Source organism: Eimeria mitis, genomic scaffold, assembly GCF_000499745.2.
Source record: "Eimeria mitis Houghton genomic scaffold, Emh_scaff37, whole genome shotgun sequence".
NCBI classification, from domain to species: domain Eukaryota; phylum Apicomplexa; class Conoidasida; order Eucoccidiorida; family Eimeriidae; genus Eimeria; species Eimeria mitis.
The window spans coordinates 28258-49283 of NW_013572040.1; the positions used below are offsets into that span (position 1 = coordinate 28258).

The 21026-nt window shown below is 52.8% G+C and overlaps 6 protein-coding genes across 6 annotated transcripts; 4 read left to right on the plus strand and 2 right to left on the minus strand.

Moving 5' to 3' along the window:
- Nucleotides 1–774: 774 nt before the first annotated feature.
- EMH_0039570 (uncharacterized protein) lies at nt 775–1791 on the plus strand (the record flags this gene model as incomplete). Its single annotated transcript, XM_013498765.1, has 1 exon — nt 775–1791. One exon carries the CDS (start codon nt 775–777, stop codon nt 1789–1791), a length of 1017 nt encoding a protein of 338 aa, XP_013354219.1.
- A 2146-nt stretch (nt 1792–3937) lies between these two features.
- Nucleotides 3938–5389, plus strand: EMH_0039690 (uncharacterized protein; the record flags this gene model as incomplete). Its single annotated transcript, XM_013498766.1, has 5 exons — nt 3938–4018; nt 4147–4361; nt 4579–4675; nt 4786–4872; nt 5291–5389. 5 exons carry the CDS (start codon nt 3938–3940, stop codon nt 5387–5389), a joined length of 579 nt encoding a protein of 192 aa, XP_013354220.1.
- A 1465-nt stretch (nt 5390–6854) lies between these two features.
- On the plus strand, nt 6855–8590 carry EMH_0039800 (uncharacterized protein; the record flags this gene model as incomplete). Its single annotated transcript, XM_013498767.1, has 2 exons — nt 6855–6899; nt 7037–8590. 2 exons carry the CDS (start codon nt 6855–6857, stop codon nt 8588–8590), a joined length of 1599 nt encoding a protein of 532 aa, XP_013354221.1.
- Nucleotides 8591–8943: 353 nt separating this feature from the next.
- Nucleotides 8944–13344, minus strand: EMH_0039910 (Zinc phosphodiesterase ELAC protein 1, related; the record flags this gene model as incomplete). The annotated part of the gene is made up of 11 exons (XM_013498768.1): nt 8944–9082; nt 9280–9396; nt 9618–9847; nt 9959–10126; nt 10359–10526; nt 10830–10935; nt 11168–11274; nt 11540–11606; nt 11763–11866; nt 11985–12263; nt 12559–13344. The coding sequence occupies 11 exons, from the start codon at nt 13342–13344 to the stop codon at nt 8944–8946; spliced, it is 2271 nt and encodes a 756-aa protein (XP_013354222.1).
- Nucleotides 13345–13935: 591 nt separating this feature from the next.
- Nucleotides 13936–15548, plus strand: EMH_0040020 (RNA recognition motif-containing protein, putative; the record flags this gene model as incomplete). Its single annotated transcript, XM_013498769.1, has 2 exons — nt 13936–14854; nt 15271–15548. The coding sequence occupies 2 exons, from the start codon at nt 13936–13938 to the stop codon at nt 15546–15548; spliced, it is 1197 nt and encodes a 398-aa protein (XP_013354223.1).
- Nucleotides 15549–16715: 1167 nt separating this feature from the next.
- Nucleotides 16716–20308, minus strand: EMH_0040130 (uncharacterized protein; the record flags this gene model as incomplete). The annotated part of the gene is made up of 5 exons (XM_013498770.1): nt 16716–18544; nt 18678–18795; nt 19461–19598; nt 19735–19868; nt 20059–20308. 5 exons carry the CDS (start codon nt 20306–20308, stop codon nt 16716–16718), a joined length of 2469 nt encoding a protein of 822 aa, XP_013354224.1.
- Nucleotides 20309–21026: the final 718 nt, after the last annotated feature.

Consider the following 21026-nt stretch of genomic DNA (forward strand, 5'->3'; position numbering starts at 1 on the left):
TCAGGATAAATGCTGCGATGTCATGCGTTACGCAAGAGCCGCCACTAGAGGACACCTGTGACGCAGGTGTCGCCACGAGATCAGTGTAAGGGCTAGACAGATGTTTTCACCTTATATATATGGATATCATGCATCTCTGTCTCCTTTTACTCGTCTTTCTGCATTTTGAACTGGTCATAGGAAAACGGGTAGCGACGGATCCAGAGACACTGTTCACTCGAGAGGGTGTGATGATGCTCGTCGACCGACCGGAAATTTAGTGGAAACATCGAGACACTCTCTAAAACCCTTTGAAGTAATGGTAACATGCACATATCAAGCGGTTCCAGGAGCAGTTATGGCTAGCCAATGCCGCGGCTCGTTTGCTGCCTACCCGCCTGGCTGCCTACCTGGCGAAAGCAGGCTATAGGGTCACCCGTCATCTCAAGCAATGCCCTCCGCGGTCACACCAGGAAAGCTTTTCTCTTACTGTGCTTACTTCTAAACTATTTCTGTAAAGCAAACAAATAAAAAGATAGGGCGTTGCCTGCAAGGGTTTACTGCGCGCAAGTGCTGCCATACACACGTGGACCGGTCGGGCTAGCGACAAGGCCTGGTTGCCAATACTGTCACTCACCCAAAGGGCTGCACATTCCCTTATTGTGTTGATTAATAAATACTATTTGCTCAAACTTCCAGCGGGCGAGATCCGGGGAAACTTTTCCATTATTGTTTGCCAATCCACAGAACAGGCTTGGCCAAAGAATAAGCGCTGGGGGTTTCCTTTCGACCGCCATGGACGTGACAACGAATAGGCGATCAAGACGCTGGAGAGAGCGTTCGCCTCTCGAGGAGGAAAAAACTGAATGGGAAATTTTGGCAGAATCCGCTGAGATGGACCTGGCCGAATTTTATTACCCGTTTGAAAGTAACGTCGACTTCGTCGATACGCCAACGGACGAAACCGTGGAAAGTTCCGTCACTTCTGAGTCTGAAGGGAAAGAGGGCCATTCAGTTCCCCCAACACCTCCACCGACGCCGATGAACGAGCCCGAGCGACCTGATGGATGTTCGGATACACAAGGGCCAGAGCGAGACCGACGGCCTGTAGCCGTCTCACGGAGGGCCTGGCACAAGCTTAGAAGAGTAATGGAACTTGAGGAAAAGGCAGCCGAAGAGGCAGAGGAATCCCAGCTCCGCGACGAAGTGACTGGCCGCCGTGATCAGAGCCGCGAAGCTGAGGAAGCAGGACTTTGTGGCCAACTTTTTGAAGACGATGATCAAGTTTCGCCTCCTGCAGAAGGCGCTACAACCACCCTTCAGAGCAGTATCAGCCCGAGCGAACAAGGGCCACCAGATGCAAATCCGTCGGAGGACACTCAGCAGGAACAGGATGCCAACGACCAGCTAGAAAACGAGCAGGATGAGGAGTCTCCTGCGTCTCCTTCCACTGATGAGGGTGCTGGAAGTTGCCAAAACGAACAATGCCAGGAACCACAGAAAGAAACGTCCCATGAAGTTGCTACAACCCGTAAGAGTGCTGTGAGGTGGCCAGGTGGCGAGTTGCCCAAAGCAAAGAAGGATTCTCCTGAAGCCCCGACAGCGCGCAAGAGTGTCGTCAGCTGGCACCCCGTGGCAGAAGTGGTGACTGTCGAGGCCGGAAGTCCGTCCACCCAACAGCCAGTTACAAGGAGCACTACAGATCTCGTGGAGAAGTCTACTCTAAGGGCATGTAGACGCCTGACGACTCCAGCGAACTTGCAACTAGGCAGTAGCCCCAGCAGCCCCACAACCCCCGATAATGGATGCTGAAGAAGGCAACTGCGTCCACCGCAGGTACTCCATGGGAAAGTCTACAACCAGCAAACGACAGGTCGCGACAACTGAGAAGAGGCAAGACACTTCCAAAGAACTATAACGGCCCACCGACCCACGAAACATCACACGAGATTTAGAGTGCCGGCGTCCCTGCTACATGATTGCGGCAGGGGCCAGCATAATCGCAGACTACTTTTATGGCCTATTTATTGTCGCAAGACACTTACGGCTAAATATATCAATGAGAAATTATGCGGAACGGCTACATCGACAGCTCTGTCTATTTTAAGATCATTGCATAGTTCCTTCGCAGAAGGCTCTTATGCAGCGGTCGCCATGGCTACTTGAAGATCACTGCACAAAAGCCCTGCGAAGGGAACGGATCTCCCTGCACTTTTCCCAGGACAGATTCTGCAGGTAGACTCGTAGGAGGAGCAGTTAGCCCCTCGGTGGATGACCGAACTTCTGAAAGGTAACGCTAAGCAGCACCTTACAAAAGTTCTCCACTCCTGAGTTGTCGAAGTGATACGAAGTGTGCCCACGCAGCGTTAACTGATGTGCATTCGGGGCAAAGTGCACTGGGTCCTTCAACGGTTCAAATATGCAACCGACGAAAAACGACTCAACCGAACAGCGAGAGACCGCTGTCAACAGCACCGCGCGTAGCCTTAGGGCAACGCGAATAACTTTTTAATGATTTTGTATTTATTATGCTAGCCCGTTTGTCTTGGCCAAGTTGACGGTATAGAGAGAACTAAAATCACAAAGGTATGGATCGCACTTCAGCAGCCTTTGCTTTCCAGCGACGCGAGGGAACTGCAAGTGCAGGTTTTCTACCCTGCGCTACTTAGCTGCGAGTTCACGCTGCGAGTTCATCGCTTTAGGATTTAACTAGCATAGCAAGAACTAGTGCATGCCACAAAGGGTCCCCCTGAGATGAACACATAATACATTTGAGCATAAACTAATCCCCATAACACTACGTAACCCCTACACAATCTACCGGAATGGATCTGTAAAGCGATTCCTAAGCAATAACTGAGGTACTACCGATGGTTATATACCCTGTTTCTCCTCATGACTCTACAATGCGTTGGGAACTGGCATAACAAGCATGAAAGCGACTGCAGAATAAAAAGGCATCAGCTTTGAAGATGCAGGGGATGCCAGGGGTCAGCCGCAGCTGCCCTAGCTACAGCGGCCTCTCTCTGTTTTTGCCATTTCGTCTTGTGAAGTTTGGGCGACTTAACTTTATTTGCCCCCACGCCCCAAGAAGACGACTTCCTGTCAGATGTATCGGTGAAAATCCCGTGCTGGCGACCACCGGTATAGCGTGGGCATTCGGCTGCCGTGTGGCCTGGGTGAGAACAACGCGGGCAGTGGCACACCCCTTGGTGCCGTGGAGGCGAACTGCAGTTCGCATGACCCATGCACCCACAAACGATGCACTGCACAGCAGAGAATGTTAAGCGTCTTGCGTTTCTTTTGACAGCTGACATTGTGTCGCTGCCGCTGCTGACACTGCTGCTGCTCCTCAATGATTCAGGATCTTGGGCAGGGAATCGACCCTTGTCTGACGCGTTTGCTCGCCTTTGTTCGGCTTGTTGGCTCCTTTGCTGTATGTACGCCGTCAGCTGACCCCTAATACTGAGCTCCATAAAATACAGAGGACAATCTTCTGCACCGTGGCCCTCCCCGCCGCAGGTGTTGCAAAAAACGCCAGCGGATGTGCATTTACTAGATTCATGGCCCTCTTCAAAGCAAAAAAAACACACAGGTGGCTTCCTGTATGGTACCACCGGCGAGGATACTGCCTCTCGCCCTTCCAACGGGTGCGGTTGCAAACTGTCGGTGAAGTATCGATTGTGGTGGGGGATCGTTCGCCCCACCGAGACAGCCCCGACCATAATGCAGCCCCCCTCTCGCACGTGAACGCGTCTGTGCTGGCAGGAATATTAAATGAATGATAAACGGCACGCAAGACGTCAGGGACACCTCTCGTAGAAGCAAGCAGCACGGGCAGCGGTCAGAGACCAGTAGCTGCGCATTGCACAAATAAGGAACAACCGCCTACCCCTTCCTGATTAGATGAAAACATGAGCCAATCAAAGGCAGAAACACTTGGATTTCATGTCAGAAGATGCAGTCAGCAGAGACCATCGCCCTCGCGGGGGAGGTGGCAAGCAAAGGGAAGGGCTCGCGCGGAAGGATGTTCAAAGAGGTACAACACAATTTTGCTCATTCCTTACCTAAAACGAACAATACCTGGAATGTAATAGGGCACAAAATAAAACTCGTTGTGCATGCCCCGATGGCGGTTCTGCGAGAGCCCCAAACTTGCATGTGCAGAAGAGCTGGGCTGCAAGGGCTGAAATCCGCATCATGACAGGTTGTCAGGTAGCCGACATGTTAGAGTTCGAAAAGGATAGCATGCAAACTGCGCTTAATGGTTTTTGCCCCAACTTTGATTCCTTCGCCTGTATGAGGACCCTCCAGTCCATGGTGGGCCTTTCGCGCGCTCTGCGCGCCCCCCTCGGCGTACCGCGTTTAATCCAGGAAAAACTGTAGGCCGAAGTTCTTTTTGTTTCGACTGTGTCTCGCCTGCTTCTCGACCTCTTCACCTGCAGGAGCTTCCTGGCTTTCTCTGAGCCGGCTATGCCTGCCGATTTCGCATGCTCCTAGCTCGCCCTGCTGCCGCATCTTGAAGCGAAAATAGCGACATCTATGGGAAGTGACGAATGTCGATTGTATTAGTTCTGCTGGTCGAACGTGTGTCTGCAGGGCATCCTCACAGCTGCGGAATGAGCGGTTCCAGTGGAGTACAGGGCATACGGTCATTGCTTTGTTCTCCGTGCCATTTGTTTATTGGGGTGCCAAAGTAAGCCTTCAAGTGCGGATTTGCCCTGAAGGTGGGCTCTTATGAGGGGTAACATTCCGATCTAACTTAGCGTAATGGCGAATCTCTTGGCTGCTGTGTGCGCGGCGCAGTCCACATACATGACGGCCAGAATGCGGCGCCTAGACACTCAGGAGATTCTGTCTGACAGATTCACTTGGCTTCATGAGAGAATGCTAGTAAGCAATTTTGTGTGGCCTTACTTCCTGCTGCACTCCCCTGAAACAGCAAACCAGAACCCTGTGAAGGGTCAGGAAATCAGGGTATACGAGAAGGTACCGTGGGCTTAGCGCCCAAGGGATCCACCGCGAAGAATCACTTCACTCTTCGTGGCTAAGGTTCATGTTCACTTCATCTTTATCTTGGTGCACTTCCTAGCCAATCAGGCATCAAGCGGTTTGTTTGCGCATAGTAACTGTTCCTCGGCGTATCCTTATCGTTGCTTGGTGCTCGTTTTATATCTTGGCGTTTCATCGTGTTCTTCACTCTCTTCTGTTGTCATCTTGCCGCTGGGCCTGTTGGTGTTCGCTGTTTTCCATGTACTTCTTTGCGCATTGTGCTTGGCGTGTACCCACTTGCCTTAATTTGTGCTTTCAGGAAGATGAAGTGGATGCACTTCTTATCCAGCAAGTGGCAGACAGCAATATTGACCGCGCTCAGCCTCTGCTGCGTCTAGGACCTTCATACGTTCGCTAATCGTGAACTTGTACAAAATATGTGGTGTTACAACCAACGGGTGTGCTGGTGACCAAGCTGCTGCACTAAAGTATGAAACTGGAGCATTGCTAGGCGGTCATTTAATATGACTCCTGGACGGATGTGATCACTATGAGCCAGATGCCAGAAGTAAGTGCTCGAGAGCTCCAGTAGTGGAGAGCCGCTCCGCTCGATGCGTCTACGGGAGAGCGGATGATCTTCACGAGCGAGCTACATTATGGAGCCGCTGAAACGTGTTTAAATACTTCATTTATTATTTTAAGTATTACTTTGTTAGCTCAGGGGTGCGGCAGCGCCTGGTTTAGCTGCCTAAAGCGCCAGTGCTATGCACAAAATAGAACGTAGCGTAGATTGTTAGACGTTGGTTCTGCACTGAGTTGCACAGGCAACAGAAGTTGAGGACATTACTTTGAGCCAACTTTGAATCCCAAGCCAAGTAGGAATATCCATGAGGTGGTTCAAAGCAGGGAAGGGGTACACGTCCAAGCAGAAGCAGTGCGTAGGTCGCACGTTCGAGTTCGAACTAGTGTGTGTGCGGGTATGACTAGTATTTGTGAACGAAATATGGCAATGCTCCACTAAAACATGAATGATTACGTATGTGAGCTTAAAAATGGAAACGAGAAGGAACGAGTTTGACCAACAGAAAGCCCCTCACAGCGGAAGCAACGGCTGGAACCGCATGACTGAGTTGTAGACCAGAGGATTACCATGGGGAATGTTGGTTATTCGCGGCTTCTAGAATAATACACTAGCAGAGTAAATCGTTCTGCCATGCCAGTCGGGTCGTTGCTCGGTCTGGGGCGTCGGGCGGCCCTACGGTCTCGGCCGCGCTGGTCAATTGCTCTCTCTTAGCAAAGCCGGTGTTGCGACCCTACTAGGGCGCATGTTTTGCTTTTAATTCTGTTTCTGGCATGGTTTCCTTTGCTGCTAAGTTGTTGTATGCTGTTGCGTGGAGTAAAACAAAGGAAGTCGTCATTAATATGCCGTCACCTGCCGGCTACGTTGCGTCCCGCGGGTGTTGTTTCTTTCCTTCGCGGGCGTCATCGGCATTATCATATGCTGCGAATTTTGCAGATACTGGAATACTTTTCTCGCTAATAGATGTTAAACTCTCTGATTCTGTGGATTAGAAGGGCCGTTTGGCAGGTTCTGCCGCCATCCCGCGCTGCACACAAGTGACCTTGCTGGTTTGTAGTTTCGCTGGATGGCGGGAGCAGCGCTGCAGCACCTAGAGTAAAATTTTAGAGTTGTCTTCGTTGGCCTTGCCACTCTGCAGCTCGTGCTGGCTCCCACTGGTTCTCATCCGGTCGGTTGTCGGCAACCCGCCAACGCAGCAGGAAGCGTGCACATCACCTAGTGGGGCAATGGGTCCTTGGAATGGAATTCAATCCCTAGTGGGTACCAGTCATTTCTTCCGCAGCTCACAAGCCCTTGCAGCCACATGGATCACCGCTACGCTAATTGTAAGTCACCGTTTGTGGTGTGGGTGGGCATTAGGCAGGGAATATGCGTGGACCACCAGCCCGTTTCTGCAGACAAGATATTCCTTTACGTCGCCTTTGACGTACAGACAACCCTAAAGCTAACTGGTACCTTTCTTGAGCTTGTTGTTCTTCCCTGCAGGGTTCCACAAAGGAGGGTGAGAAGCCGTCGGAAGTACAGGGCTACGAAGAGGACCAAAGCGCGAAGAAGGAACGGCAAAACCGCCGTTCTGAACGAAGGCGTTTGCAGGCTCAGCTGCGCGAAAGGGCCAAAATGGAACTGGAATACGTGAGAGCCGCCAGAAGGGAGTTGCATAACATAGACATATTCCCCTATAAGGCACGTGAAAAAGGCGCAGCAAGCAACCGAAACATGCCTCGAAAGATGCCCCTTGCTGGCTCAACAGACGTATCAAAGGTAAGGGGCTTCATTCGGGGCTTTACTACCTCTTTTGCCTTCTTCCCGGGCGAATACGGCGAACTCGCTGACGATTCGGGGAGGCGAGTATCCCCCATAGCAACTACCGACCAACAAGAAGTAGTAGGTCTCGCGGTTGCCTCGCCAGTGATTCCTGATCGAGAGGGCATTCTCCCCGTTGTCTGCGAGCTAGCAGTTCCTGAACAAGCATCCGCGACCGCCGCAATCCCCGAGGAAGTAGCTTCTGAGGCGGCCACTGCCACACATACTGTGGCGGAGCAATACGCTTCTGCAGCAGTAATTGACGTGTCGCAGCTCTCCAAAATACGGGCAGCGGTACCCATGGCCGGAGAAGAGGAGGTGGAAAGAGCAAAGTTCTTGGCATCAGCGGTTCCGAAGAAAAGTTTTGCATCGATCGTTAAACACTTGCTCGCCTTTGGCATAGTTTCCCCAACAGCAGCTCCTGAACTACGGGCGACCGCAGAAAAGATTGCTGAAATGGAGGCGCATTTATCAGGGACTGCTGCGTGTGCAGCTCCTGGGCCAGAAGGGGTCCAGGAGCGTCTAGGGTGTCGCCACGGGGCCCATTCTGCAACAGATGTAGCCAAAACACTGAGTCGAAATATCTCGCGCAGTCATCCCTTGTGCTACACACTGCTTTCCATCCTCAAGCCAAACTCAACAGCTGATAGCAGTTCTTCGTCTTCAAGCGAAGACGATGAGCCTAATTTGCCTGTCTACAGGACATTGTCGGTTCAGAGGCGGAGTTGCTTGAGACGCAGGAAGCCCTTCTGGTATTTTCGTATGAACAGAGCTCGTGTGGGTTGGGCACGAAATGCTGATGAAGCCGTTTATATTCAGTGCGTTGCTCCGGTGGTCTCGCTCCTCCCTCCAGAAACCGTCAAAGTCCGCTCACCCTGTTCTGATGTACCACCAACGCACTTCAAATTCGCGTTTTTCGGGGACGCAGCGGAGAGAGCAGCAGCAGCAGCAGTGGAAGCAGCAGCAGCGGGGGACCCAGACAGGCAAGCAGCAGCAGACGCTGCAGCGGCAGCAGCAGCAGAACTAGCGAGGGAAGCTGCACAAGAAGCAGCGGAAGCGGCAGCAGCAGAGGCTAAAGCAGTAGCTGAAGAGGAATCAAAGGCACTAGCACGACTGAGAACAGTGGCAGCCGTTCTAGCGGACTCAGAAGCAAGAAAATTACAAGCGAAGGCCAGAGCCGGGGTACTCCGTAGGGACGAATTCGACCGCTGGCGGCGGCGCCTGGAGGAGAACTAATTCAATTTTTCAAAGTTTTGACATATATAACCTCGCAACGAGTTTGAATCCCTCGAATTTTGTTTAGCTCTCAGTTGTTCCAACATACTGATTGCATTTGATGTGTATTTATCCGACTTTCGCTCATGTGCGCATCCACAAACGCAAAAATACAGCAGTAACAGCGCTGCACTTGAGAGCAGTGTACAGCCCTGTGCTCATGTCCGCATTTACATTATATGTTTTTTGCATAAGCAAACTCGAATACGTATTAATCTACAATACAAATACGTAGAGCAGTGACGAGGATATCCCATTTCCTCTGGCTAACGCGGGAGCTCTCAGGTGGTAGCCACAGTTGCTGCTACGGCTTCTTAAGCCTTCCGAGCGTGTTCAGCACGCAGGTGCGGGCGCTGGGGTAGTACCACAGCGAGTCCGTCCCAGGCGGCCGTCACTTTTAAGGGAGGCACATCAGGGGCATTCTGCAGCTGCCGCTCTATATCGTAGGCCCGTCTGTAAACCCGCAGTCGCACAAACATTTCTCACACCACATTCTTATTTGAGAAAGCAGCTTGTATTCAAAGACGTCCTGGAACCACGTGGGATGAAACAAGGCGGAAAGGCAAGCAACTAAACGTGCACTAACATACATACTAAGAAGTACACATCCTTCTTTGCTTGCTATGCGGTGGATAAGATACTTTACCGACCTGGCCTCGTCTTCTACGCGTTCCATCGCAAGAACACTGCGCAGAGCTGGGTCCCCCCGGTACCTTTGGGAGAAGTGCGTCAGCACCAACCGGGCAGCGCCCGCGCGAAATGCGAAGCTGAGGATACAAATAAAACTCGTACTGATCAGGCTCTCGCTAATCTGGATGCCTTTTGCCCAGAAGAGGTCGTCAAAACCACTACAAAACCCTGTAATCCCCTCTATGCCTCGCACTGGGCGCATTCCTAGCGCGTCATCTCCCACCCCGCAAGTGAAAGCAGGCTGCAGTACACGTAGATTAGGACAGCTGTCCATAGAAAACACAGCCTTTTTCCTCACCTGCCTGCCATTGCCGCAGAGGAGTGGCCCCTCTCGAACGCTGCCTCACTTGCAGTCTGGACCTGGGAACCCATGAGGTCCTTTGCACTGCAACCTGTACCCTCCCCGTACCCATTATATAGGCCTTCTCCCTTCTCCAACATCGGCGGAGCCAACGGAAGCAACGTATCTGAATAGGGATCCGATTTGCATGACGTTCCCTTCACACCGCTCATCGTCGCTTCATGCACCTGTAGCAACAGTAGCAGCAGGACCGTAAGATCACGGCATTTCACAAGACCGGCAACGCCTCTCCCCGTTTTGCCTGCAGCTTCGGCAGCAGCTGCAGCAGCAGTTCTTACGAGAATGTCCGCCCCATGAGCAAACGGGAGTAACCGGGAGGCGTCGCATGTGTCAAATGCGAAGCATATCTTCCTTGGGTGGGGGGCCTCGAGGAATATATCGGAATGTCCAACTTGGGTCCCATCTGGGAATGTAAAGACGTCGCCAGGTTTTAGTTCAGCGAGAAGCTACAAGCAGCATGCAAGCAACATGCGACAAACACTGTTTCATCTGCGCCCAGGCCCCATGTAGAAGGGCCTACCTACCCAAAAGAGTCGCAAATGTGCAAACTGCCGCCGACGTACGCCAAACTGGATACCTAAAGCCTCTATGCTGCGCTCATTTGCTGTGCAGAACAGGACGGCTGCAGGAAATGCAGTTAATGTTCATGGTGATAGGCACTGCTTCTCTGTGTTGAACAGGCCTTGCCTTGTACACAGCCTTGGGCTCCCCGCGGAGCTGTGGCCACTTGTCAAGATCTTTCAGGCTTCGATAGTTCTTTTCAATGACAGGATCGATAACGTCGGCCCGAAGGCGGTGGCGTGACTTCTTCTCCGTCAGCACGTATCCCACACAAGGCACCAGGTGCTGCATACGCAAAGCAGCATGAAAGTCACGGGGGGATACACGCAATGTAGCAGGTACACTCCCCGTCACGAAGACCTGTTTATGCATGTTTGCGTGGCTGTTACTGTTGCTACTGCTGTGTCTCGCGTAAACGATTCCCCTTCAGCTGCTGCCATTCCCTGTCAAACAAACAGAAAAATGCTGCCCCCCTCCACTGCGCCTGGATTTGCTAGAAATGAAGCTGTCAGTCCCGTAGCAAACAAATAAATATTCTTTGACTGCATCCCTGAGAAACGGTTGGGCTAGGAGCGGCAGCCAGTTCACCCTTATTGGCGCAGCCGTGACAAGTATCTCGGAGTCTTCAAAGGCCACGTAACTGCCATCGGCGTTTGGTTCAATGTCCCCCCTTCCCACGGTCTCTGACGGGGCCCTGAACTCCAACAACAGCAGACAAAACCAGTCCGTAGCTGCCTGTTCAGAAGCTTGGACCCCAATAGCGGCAACAGAAGCTACCGCTGCTGCCCAAAGAACAAAATTATGCCCTATACAAACGGCAGGATTGCACCGAAATATATGGTCAGCAGATCCTCGTCTCTGGTTCTGCCGATATGCTTGACTGTCTTCCCACGCTGTGCCGCTGTCTGCAACAGAGCTGAGCTCACGGAGGCAAAAATGGCAGGCGGATGGACCGCGATCGCCTGTGGTGAAGGTGGGGGACGGCCCGCAGCTCGACGACCGAAAACGAGGGCAGTCGACGCGCACTGGTGCCCTGAACACACAGAGCCAAATGCCAAAGCGCCCAAAGTGACCAAGTGGTGTGCTGCCACTAACCTTGCTCAACTTTTCAGAATCTTCCCACACTTCAGGGTGGCATATTCAACACGCGCAAGGCTAAAACACTTTTCCCTGGACGCTGGGTTCTAGACTTTAACGCAGCGCAGCAACCATATTTTATCCTAAATTCCATAGACTGAAACACAAATCTTAGGCCATCAACCGTGTACCCTAAACCTTCAGTCCTTGACGTAACACACATGCAAGATGCAACGAAGAAGGTTGCGAAGCCCCTCGGGCCCCACGATCTCGATGTGTCTGGGTCCCCTGCAACAGCGCAACAGCAGGCCAATGAAATATGTGCGCTATGCGTGCTGGCCACAAGAGAAACTGCTCTTAAAGAGGCAGCCCGACGAGGTTAATGGACGACATCGAGCACGTGAGGGGGACAGGCGATTCCTTTACCAGTTGTCAAGGGCTTACTCCTCTGGGTCTTGCGCAATTTGAGACAGAAACGCAGGGAGGCCCAGGCAGTGGTCCCCGTGAAGATGCGTCACGAAAACCCGTTGAACCACACCCATCCGTCTCTGCACAGAGCGGAGACAGAATAACTAATCCCGATGCGATATGCAAAACACCAGTATCTTACCCACCCACGCATGCAATAGCAAATGGTAAAGGGAAGCGAGGAATCAGTGTCCGAACCTTCCTCGTCTCCTGCTGGTGCTGCTGCTGCAGCACAGCAGCAACCTCCGGGCTTGTCCTCATAATGGCCTCCTCAGCAACAGCAACAGCGACTGCCCGCTGCAACCTGCTTTCAGGGTCTCCTACGGCACCTGCTTCAGATACTACTGAACCTGCTCCTGCTGGAGCCCTACGACTGGCAGTGGCAGCGTGGGTTGGGGAGGGACCCCCTCCGCAATCAAACAGCCAGGCAGAGCCGTCTCCACGGGAAAACAATATACAAGAGGTCCCCCGAGTTGCCTGAAGTGACAAGCCAGAAGCAGCAGCCGAACAATCGGCGGATATTTCCAGGGAAGCGACAGCAGCAGAACCACTGTGCGCAGCAGCTCCAGCAGCATCCTTCAAACGGAAACAAGAGCGGCAAAACAAGGTTTGAACGTGGTTGAGAGGCTGCGCCGACACGATGCACGCCAGCGTTGTTGTCCCTGGTACTAGCGCACACTACACTTAGCAGCGCCAAAATTAGCACGGTAAAAGCGCCGGGCGGCAACGCAGCAGCGGCAGTACAAGCACCTGCAGGGGTTCCCAAGCTCACCGAGGCCTGCATCGCTCCGGTTCCCAGGAAGTGGAGAGACCAGCTGCCCTTCTGCTGCTCTCCCCTCAGCCGCAGCAGCAGTTGGCGGTCTACTAGCAGCCTCGCGCTGCTCCCGCTGCTGCTGTTGTGCACATATACCACACCACTTGCATCGTCTACACTCTGAAGACCAAACGCATCTGCAACTTTCGTTAAGAAAGAAACACGGGCTGCTTCAACTGCTTCAGACCTAGCTGCAGTCCACCAACGGGAGGCACCGGCGCCGTCGTCATGGCTGCTGTTGCGACTGGTGCTATTCTTACTGCTATTGTTCAAGGAATCAGAGGTTAACGCTGCTGCTGCTGCAGCGATCACTTTTGTGTAGGCAGTTTCGATATCGGCTGCAGCTTTTGCTGCAGGAGAGACGACAGCGGTTTCCCCCACCTCATCACTCAATACTGCAGCTGCATCTGTATCTGATGGTATAGCCGGTGCTGCTGCGGCGGTTCCTAGAGGCACTGATGTACAGGAATTAAGACGTAGCGCAATATGTCTGTGTAATTCCGCCCGGGTGGCACCAGTAGGGCGCGTCGGCGGTCCCTCTGCAAGATGCTGGGGGATCTGCTGGAACGCAGGGCGGGAAACCCCTCCAAGGGCGTCTGATAGTCCCCTGCGAAAACGGGGGGTTAAGTCCACTGAAAAGGAGCTTGCTTCGGGCAGATGGGGCAGCAACAGCAGCAGCAGTGTCAGCAGGAGTAACAGCGGCAATCCATACTGCCGCCGCAGCCGCAGTATCGCCAAGTTCATTGCACATTTGGAAACGGCCTAAATTTCAAAGGACAAAGATGCTTCTTCTTCTCAGCCCCTCGTTGGGCCCACTTATGGGGGGAAGAAGTGGGGCAGAGCATCGGGTGACTTGAAAAGGGGCCCCTCCCGGACGGGCGTACGTGTCTCTCTGCTGTCTTGCAGGCTCTACGCAGCTTACACAGTACAAGATAATTTTCCAGCAAATCCAACGCTGCCATCCACTAGAATAAGGGACAGCTCTAGTCTTGAGGTGGTCTTCCTCTAGTCATGGGGGGGGCCTCCCTCTAGTCTTGAGGGGGGCCCTCCTCTAGTTCTGAGGGGGCCCCTGCGCGCATGGACGGTCTACCGGCACTTAATCGTCCTCGAGGGCCAGCGAGGGAAACAAAATATAGAAGAAAGATATAGGTCTTATGTTCCTTTTGTATTTATATCCGATTGATATGCTTTTTTGGGGCAGCAGGCTGAGACATTCCGGAACGGCGTCAGCCTGCAGCAAGGACGGCAGCAGCCGGAACAGAAGAAACGGCAACAACGGCAGTAGCATGTAAGAGTTGTGTTAAACATCCGCTAAGTGGGCGCCCTAATGGGCAGATGAATGGGCAGCAGCGGCTGCTGCGGCGACCGCTGCCGCCACTGCGAGTGGCGTTGCTCCTGTTGCCGCTATTACTATGTTTGGGCATGTTGCTGCTGGAGGCGCCTCCAGCAGGAGCGTCAGTACTGCGGACATGGCGCTGTAGCAGCTCCACCAGCAGGAGGCACAACCAATCTGCTACTGCATTTGTTGGGTTGTTGCCGACGCCGGCAGGTCTAGCAAACAACGGCAGTGCAAACAACGCTACCAACAACACAAGCGCCTTATTCTCTCGGGGGCGTTTTAGACTGCACCCGCGCCTGCGCGTGCGCCACTTGTCCAGGGACAGCGGCAGCAGCCACTTGCTTGAGCTGTCTCGACAACGGCTCTTGTTGGAGCGCGAAGGAGACCTCCAGAAATATCTCGACCTACCTTTGTTGCCTTTCCCAGTTGAGGGGGAGGTCCACTCGCAACGAAAGAGAAGCAAAACGCCTCCACCAGGAGGCCCTCCCCCTGGACCTCTGCTGCTGTATAGAAAAGCAAAGCAGCTGCTGATGAGACACAGCGGCACCAGCAACAACAGGCAGGTGCTGATGTTGCGCGACAGATTGTCTGTATTAGTACAAAAGCAACGAGAACTACTGGTTGACTCGAAGCAATCGTCAGTTGAGCTATTGCGGAAGCTGTGGGACATTAAGGCAGACGAACCTTACATGCTACAGCAGCAAGAGCTGCAGCAGCAAAAGCCGCATCAGCGACAGCAGCACAGGCGTTATGAAAGGGAAAACTCGTTGGTACAGGGGCGGCGGACTCGGCCTTTAGGGAGTCGTTTTCTGTTCGTTTGCGGGATAGACCTGCGGATGGCAGGAACTGACCTCGAGAACATATTTCAGACTATCACAGAGCACCCCGTGTATGCGAGGTTGAAAAGAAACGCAGGTCAGTTAGTTGATCGTAACTGCAGCTGTTCCACTTTGTTGCCTCGGCACACTTCTGTCCACATTTATGTTTGCTTCCACTTAGCGTAACCCTTTGTTTCATTCAGTTCCCGGTGTACGCTGGCCGCGGAAGTACGTAGTTTGCCAGATACTGCGAGTATTACTCGGCGGCTGTGCGTGTACGCCTCGGCATTCGTCGAGCGTGGACAAGCATAAATATCCGTGGTTTTTTTCTCGGTCAGTGGCCGTATTTTGCATATGTTTGGTAGCCGAGACTCTTCTGGTGCACTCATTTCAATCCTTTCACGGCGATTTCCCCGCCGTCGACAGCTGAGGCGGTACGTGCGTGTCGTTGTTGGCAACTGCACTTTGTCAAGTTTCATCTCATTGCAATTTATCTATTGTTTGAGGCTGCAGAGGGTCGGCATTTGGGATTTGGCCTTGTGGAATTCGGCTCAACGTTGGACGCTACACGGTGCTTGCTTCAACTAAACGGCATCAAGATAGGGAACAGCACCATCCGGCTGGGGGAAGCTCTAGGAAAAGCCAAAGAGCCAGCACCATCTTCTGACCAGGAGGAGCAGGAGCAGCAACCGCAGCAGCAGCAGATAAAACATCATAAAGGCGACAGTAGGACCAGTAGGCGGAGCACGAATGCGAGGTACATACACCCCTACCCTCTTCCGTGTGAGTAAATTTCCTTCGTTTCAGATGCAGTGGACTCTCCACAACTGAATCGCCCGTGCTTGAAGCCATGCGCTTGCTTGGTACGGCAGCGGCGACACCAATAATAACTGTAGCATCGGTTCTTACAGCAGCAGATCTTCCCTCACGTTCAGATTATGGAGCTGTTGCCAGTGCTGTGATTATCAACTACCTCTTGTTCCTTTCGATGGCAAAATAATCGAGCGGGTTTTTACGGAAGGTTAAGGGCGTGCAAGGAAGAAATGTCCGCCTGTCGTGCCCTGGGGTTCAACAGGGCACCTCCAGGTTTGCTGGAGTGTATGCAATCTATGCGTAAATACATACATTCTATTGGAGGATTTTCAATGGAAATAATTAGCAACATGTTTACGCCATATAGTCTAGTAAGAATAGCCAAGAATAGAGGAAGGAATTGTCATACAGTCGTCACCAACGACTGGTTATCTGATTTAGCTTGTGGAGTAGTCGACCAGATGAACTGAACCGATAGCTAAAGACGAAATATAAACAATATATTATAGGTAACAATTGCTCCAAGAAACATTGAGAAACAAAGTTCTGTGGCCGAATTCGAATGCCAGTTCCAGTGCACAGGGCAGCCTGGGAAGATTCCCTAGTCGGTCACCCGTCCGCAAGGTGTTAGTGTCTCCAGACGACGTCTGCAAGCTAAGTGCTGTATAGCTCCCGCCGAAGGAGCCGTGTGACGGTCGGCTATAGCATCGTGTCGCCATTCTGTCACCATTCTGTCTGAGGATCTCTAGATAATGTACTCTATTCGTGATGTTCCTACACTAAAAATACAACGCAAATAATACCCTGTAGTGCTCACTCACTACACCGGCTCTCTCCTCATGGACCTTTCACGCGGGGCTGCATGTGGCTCAGCTTTCCTTTCCAGATATATGTCGACAAGCTAGGGACAGATTCAGCAGCCAAGTCCTCATGTGCCGGTAGGGCCGCTCAAGCCGTCGCATTCACTTCTAAGAAACTCCCTTAGACACCACGGAAGATGGCACCCCAGAGGCTCCCTTTTTCGCTAGGGATCGGCCGAAAGCTGCAAGGGACCGAATGGCCACAATTGCTGTTGTCACAACAGGTGCACTTCCTGTTTTTGCATCTCGCTAGGGTTCGTAGCAGGATGCTCGATTCTGATGTTCTTAACTCGCCTTATTCTTCATCTCCTTGCTGCCGGCCCTCTTGAAGAGACCCGACAGACGAGACACTAGTCTCGCTCCCAGCGGTCCAGCTGCTGTGGTGGGACCTCCAGATGCTGTATCCGTTTTTGTCTTCGCAGGAGCCCGCGGTTTGTCGGACTCTTCTTGCGCAATAGCAGGTGCTTTGGTGGCCCCTGCCCCAACAGCCGCAGGCTGGTGGACCTCTGCGTCTACAGCCCCTGCCTTGGCGCTCTCTGGAACAACGTTTGCAGCCACTTTTGGCCCAACTACCGACCCAAGCGAGCCAGCTACGGGTTTAACGGCTGCTGCAGTTGCAGTGTGATGTTTGGGGGTGCCTCCTCCGGCAGTGGGAATAGAATACCTGCTCGCCGTTGGTCCAACGGCTGATGGTTGCCGCGGAGTGTGCCCTGCAGCAGCAGGAGCAGCGACCTTCAACATTCGGTGCGACGCCCCTGTGTTCGGCGCAGCGCATCTGTTGAGTGCAAGGGCAGACCCCTGTGTTGACTTTGGATGTGCTGTTTTTGCCGCCACTGCGGTTGTTGGTACAGCTGTTGCTGCTGCTGCGGCTGCGCTTGTTGCATCTTCAAGCAAACTTTTCCGCCTAGACCGAAGAGGGGCATAAGCAGCAGCTGTTTCGTGAGAACCCGTTGGTGATCCGTCTGCTGTTGGTCGCCTTAGCTGTGCATGAGGGGTTCCCAAAGCAGGAAGCAGGGGCGCCATGTCCTTATTGGAGTGTTGCGGTGCTTGTACGGATGTCTGTGGCCTTGCTGATTTTAAGGGTTTGAGCACCGCAGGTTTTGCTCCTACTCCGGTTTCTGCTGCTGCCCTTGATACTGCTGCTGGCCGTGGTGGAGCGGTTGTACCCTCTGATGAAATCTTCATCAGGCGCGTTGTTCCCTTCGCTGGAGAACTTTGCAAGTCTGTTGCGGGAAGCCGGTGAAGTGTGGTTGTTGCTGCTGCCGCCTTAGGAGCTGCTGCTGTTGCGGCGGTGGGCAGCATGCCTCCTTTGCCTTCTCGAGGACCGGGAGGCGTAGGCATGATATTTCCGGGGAGTCTCTTTTCCTTTTCTACTGCTGACCGCCGTGTTGCCGTTGCTGCTGTCGCGGGTAATGGTTGGGAAGGAGATGCTGGACAAGGGCTAGCCGGGCCCTTCGCAGCAGAAGATAGACGGGGAGAAATATGGCCGTTTGATCCTGTCGCCACTTCTCTTCGGTCATTATAACTTCCGTCCCTATTCACTGACGTGCGCTGCTGGCTGTTCAAATGTCTACTACGTGCAGCATGAGTTGTTGCTGTGCTCGTCTTCGGGCGCACCCGTGTTGCATCAGCAGGGGTCCGAGGCTCACATGAGGAAGCGGTGACTCCTGGTGCCCCATTTGGGGCTGCCTTTGATACCTTTGCTGCTGCTACTGTATGAGCGGTTTTGAGAGGCAGGCGCTTCTGATGCAGCAGCGGCTGCGACATATTGCGTATGAGTCCGGGTGTTGATGAATCATCAGCAGTTCGTGCTTTCGGGGCTGGAACTGCTGCAGCGCCTGACTCTGCAGGTTCTTTCTGGGACGGTCTTTCCAGCTCCCCATTAAAGTCTTCCCCGCAAGGCCGTCTCTCTGCCGGGGTGAGAACGCCCGATGAAGATATGCTGCGTGCAAGCTGAACCGTTCCTTGCATACTGGAGAGAGTGCTGCAGCTGCTGAGGGATACGGATACGCCGTGCCTATCCGTGTCTTTCTCTTCTGAGCAGAGCGCTGAAGCCTCTCCGACTGCTGCTCCTGCTCCTTCTACCGCCACGGGGGTGACGTTGGGATGGGTACCTTCAACGCATGCACGGCAGCCACGGGCAAAATCAAAACCGTTAGCCACAAGGCATCCCTCGTACTAGGGAGAATGCCTCCAGGAATCCCTTTATGAATATCATGCTCTGCCTAGAACTCCCTGCTTGCTTACATTTCTGCATGGATTCGTCTTGCTGCAACTGCTGCAGCAGATCCTCCACTTCAGACCTCCACACGCTTTCACTGACATCAGCGTGTGGCTTCACGGAGAATATATCGATAGATCCGTCCTGCAGACAACAGGGAACCCGAATATCCCGGATGCCCTTTTCAAGCATGCTCAAAGCAAAGCTTTTCCCAGTTGTTGCAGGAGAATGCGCAATCCTTTCTTGCGTGCACTGCATGGGCAAGAGATCGGCCTAGTGAGTACTTAATTTGGAGTACGGCTCTCTCGATGAGGGCTATGCTCTGGGATTTAGGCGTTGAGGTTTCTACTGCTGGATCTATTGATGGATCAAGATGTCAGAGTTTGACGTTAAAGAATTAGGGTTTGGAACCTCGTCAGTCGCTTCGTGAATATCCCTGGCACTGTCAGCAATGGAGCGGCTGATGGCCTGCAGGCATCTGTTTTGAATGTCCCGTTGCCCATCGAGCCGATTGACGAGCAGACATTTCCCAAGCGCCTCAAAAAAGCTCCTTTCTGCTTCAGGATTGCGCCATGTGTGGACTATGATGCATTCCTAAATGCCGAGGAGACAGGCAAGGGATGAAAGACAGCTGGGCGCTAGGGAGCAGAACGCCTCCGTTTGTTTTGCATGCGAATTTAACGAAGTTTGGGCCCAATGCATTGGCATATGTCTTGCCGAAAAGTACCGATCCTCCGTAAATACAGCTATAGACTAGGGCGTCCCTGCTTGGGAAGTAGTCCCCATTCGGTTTATATGGCTGGGCTGACCGTCTGTGCGCCGAGGAGGAGTAAAAGACACTTCAACGTTTTGATCCGAGCACTTGGGCTGTTCAAAAGGTCTGTCACAAAAAGAAGATCAAAGGCCCCCCTGAACTTCGCGGATTTTGGGAATTCGCAGGCGCTGATCTGCAGCAGCAACAGCAGCAAAAATAACGGCAGTACTAGCAGCACTGGATCAGGCACCGCAAGTGGCTTGTGTTGCGCTCGGCACAGCAATACCAGCAGGAGCGGTAACAGTAACAGAAATAGGGATGGACTGTACCGGGTGGCACTTTGTAAACTCGGAGTTGAACGTCGCCAGGTTGTGCTGTAGGAGAGCCAAGGTCGGTCCGTGTTCTTCGCACGCTTGGGCTTCAGCCCCTAGCAGAGAGGCCACCATAGAGACGAGCCCACAGCCTGAAGGTCAACAGTTTATTGCTGCTGTTTTCGCTGCAGGAACGGGTTCCCACTGATTTACCTGGACCCCTTGTCCGGCGTGGTCACAGCAATTGGTTAGATCTGTGTACACCCATTTAATTAGCTAGAAGGGAGTAAAGCAACCCCTGAGCACGTACGTCCGACTAGTCTGTCACGGACTGGCACTCACCCGCCCCAAGTTCGATCGTCTTACGGCCTCGCAAAGGGGTTTTATTTGCCTGGGTTGCCTGTAGCTCTAGATGCTTCCCAAGGAAAACGGGGGCAGGGCCCACCTGGGCTGCAGCGGGTCCCCATGCAGACTCCTTTATGTACAACAAATCTTTGGGAACGCCTGGAACCTCGCCGGCCTCATAAACGTAAAAACGCGGAGCTTGCCATGACCCCAGGTTTAAGGGTACCCCGGAGCCTCTGCGCAACATCTTCGAGACCAGAGAGGAAAACAATATTTTAATACAAAATTGAGTCTAATGCTTCAACTTGCTGGGGCCTTTCCGGGGGAGCAAGGAATGAGGAATGGGCAAGTGGGTGACATCTGGAGGGAGTGACGCGACTGAGGGGCTGAGCAGGGTCACTCCACGCGGACGTGTGTCCCCCTTGAAACTCTCGTGATGCAAACAATAGGCTTTATAAAAGGACAGATCATGCCATTAGTAAAAGAAATCGACCATGTTTTCAAGTGTCTAACCCCACATATCTTCAACGGCCATATATAGCGGGGACCCCGCGCATTGCACAAGGTCTCCAGCAGTTCGAACCAATAAGAGGTCCACAACTTGGTCGTACTGATAGTTTGGGTAGATCTTTGCTTTGCAACGAACTTCCCCGTTCGGTTGTTGGAATGGAGAGCTAGTCACAGAAGACATAATCGGGTCGTTGCTTGAGGCAGGTGGGCCTTTCCGCTCCAGATGTAATGCGAAGTGGTGAATGAGCTAGGGCCTAGATAATAACATGGTCAAAAATTGCATGGTTCCTGAAGCGTTTGCCGCCAAGCTTACAGAAAAACAACACTTGGTACAGCGTTGCTAGCTGAAGCAAGTCCGATGAAGAAAGGCTTCATATAATTCACTCGTCATCCGCTTACCTGAAGTGCGCCGACTTGGGAAAGCCAATCCTCTCAACATTCTGCCACAAAAATTA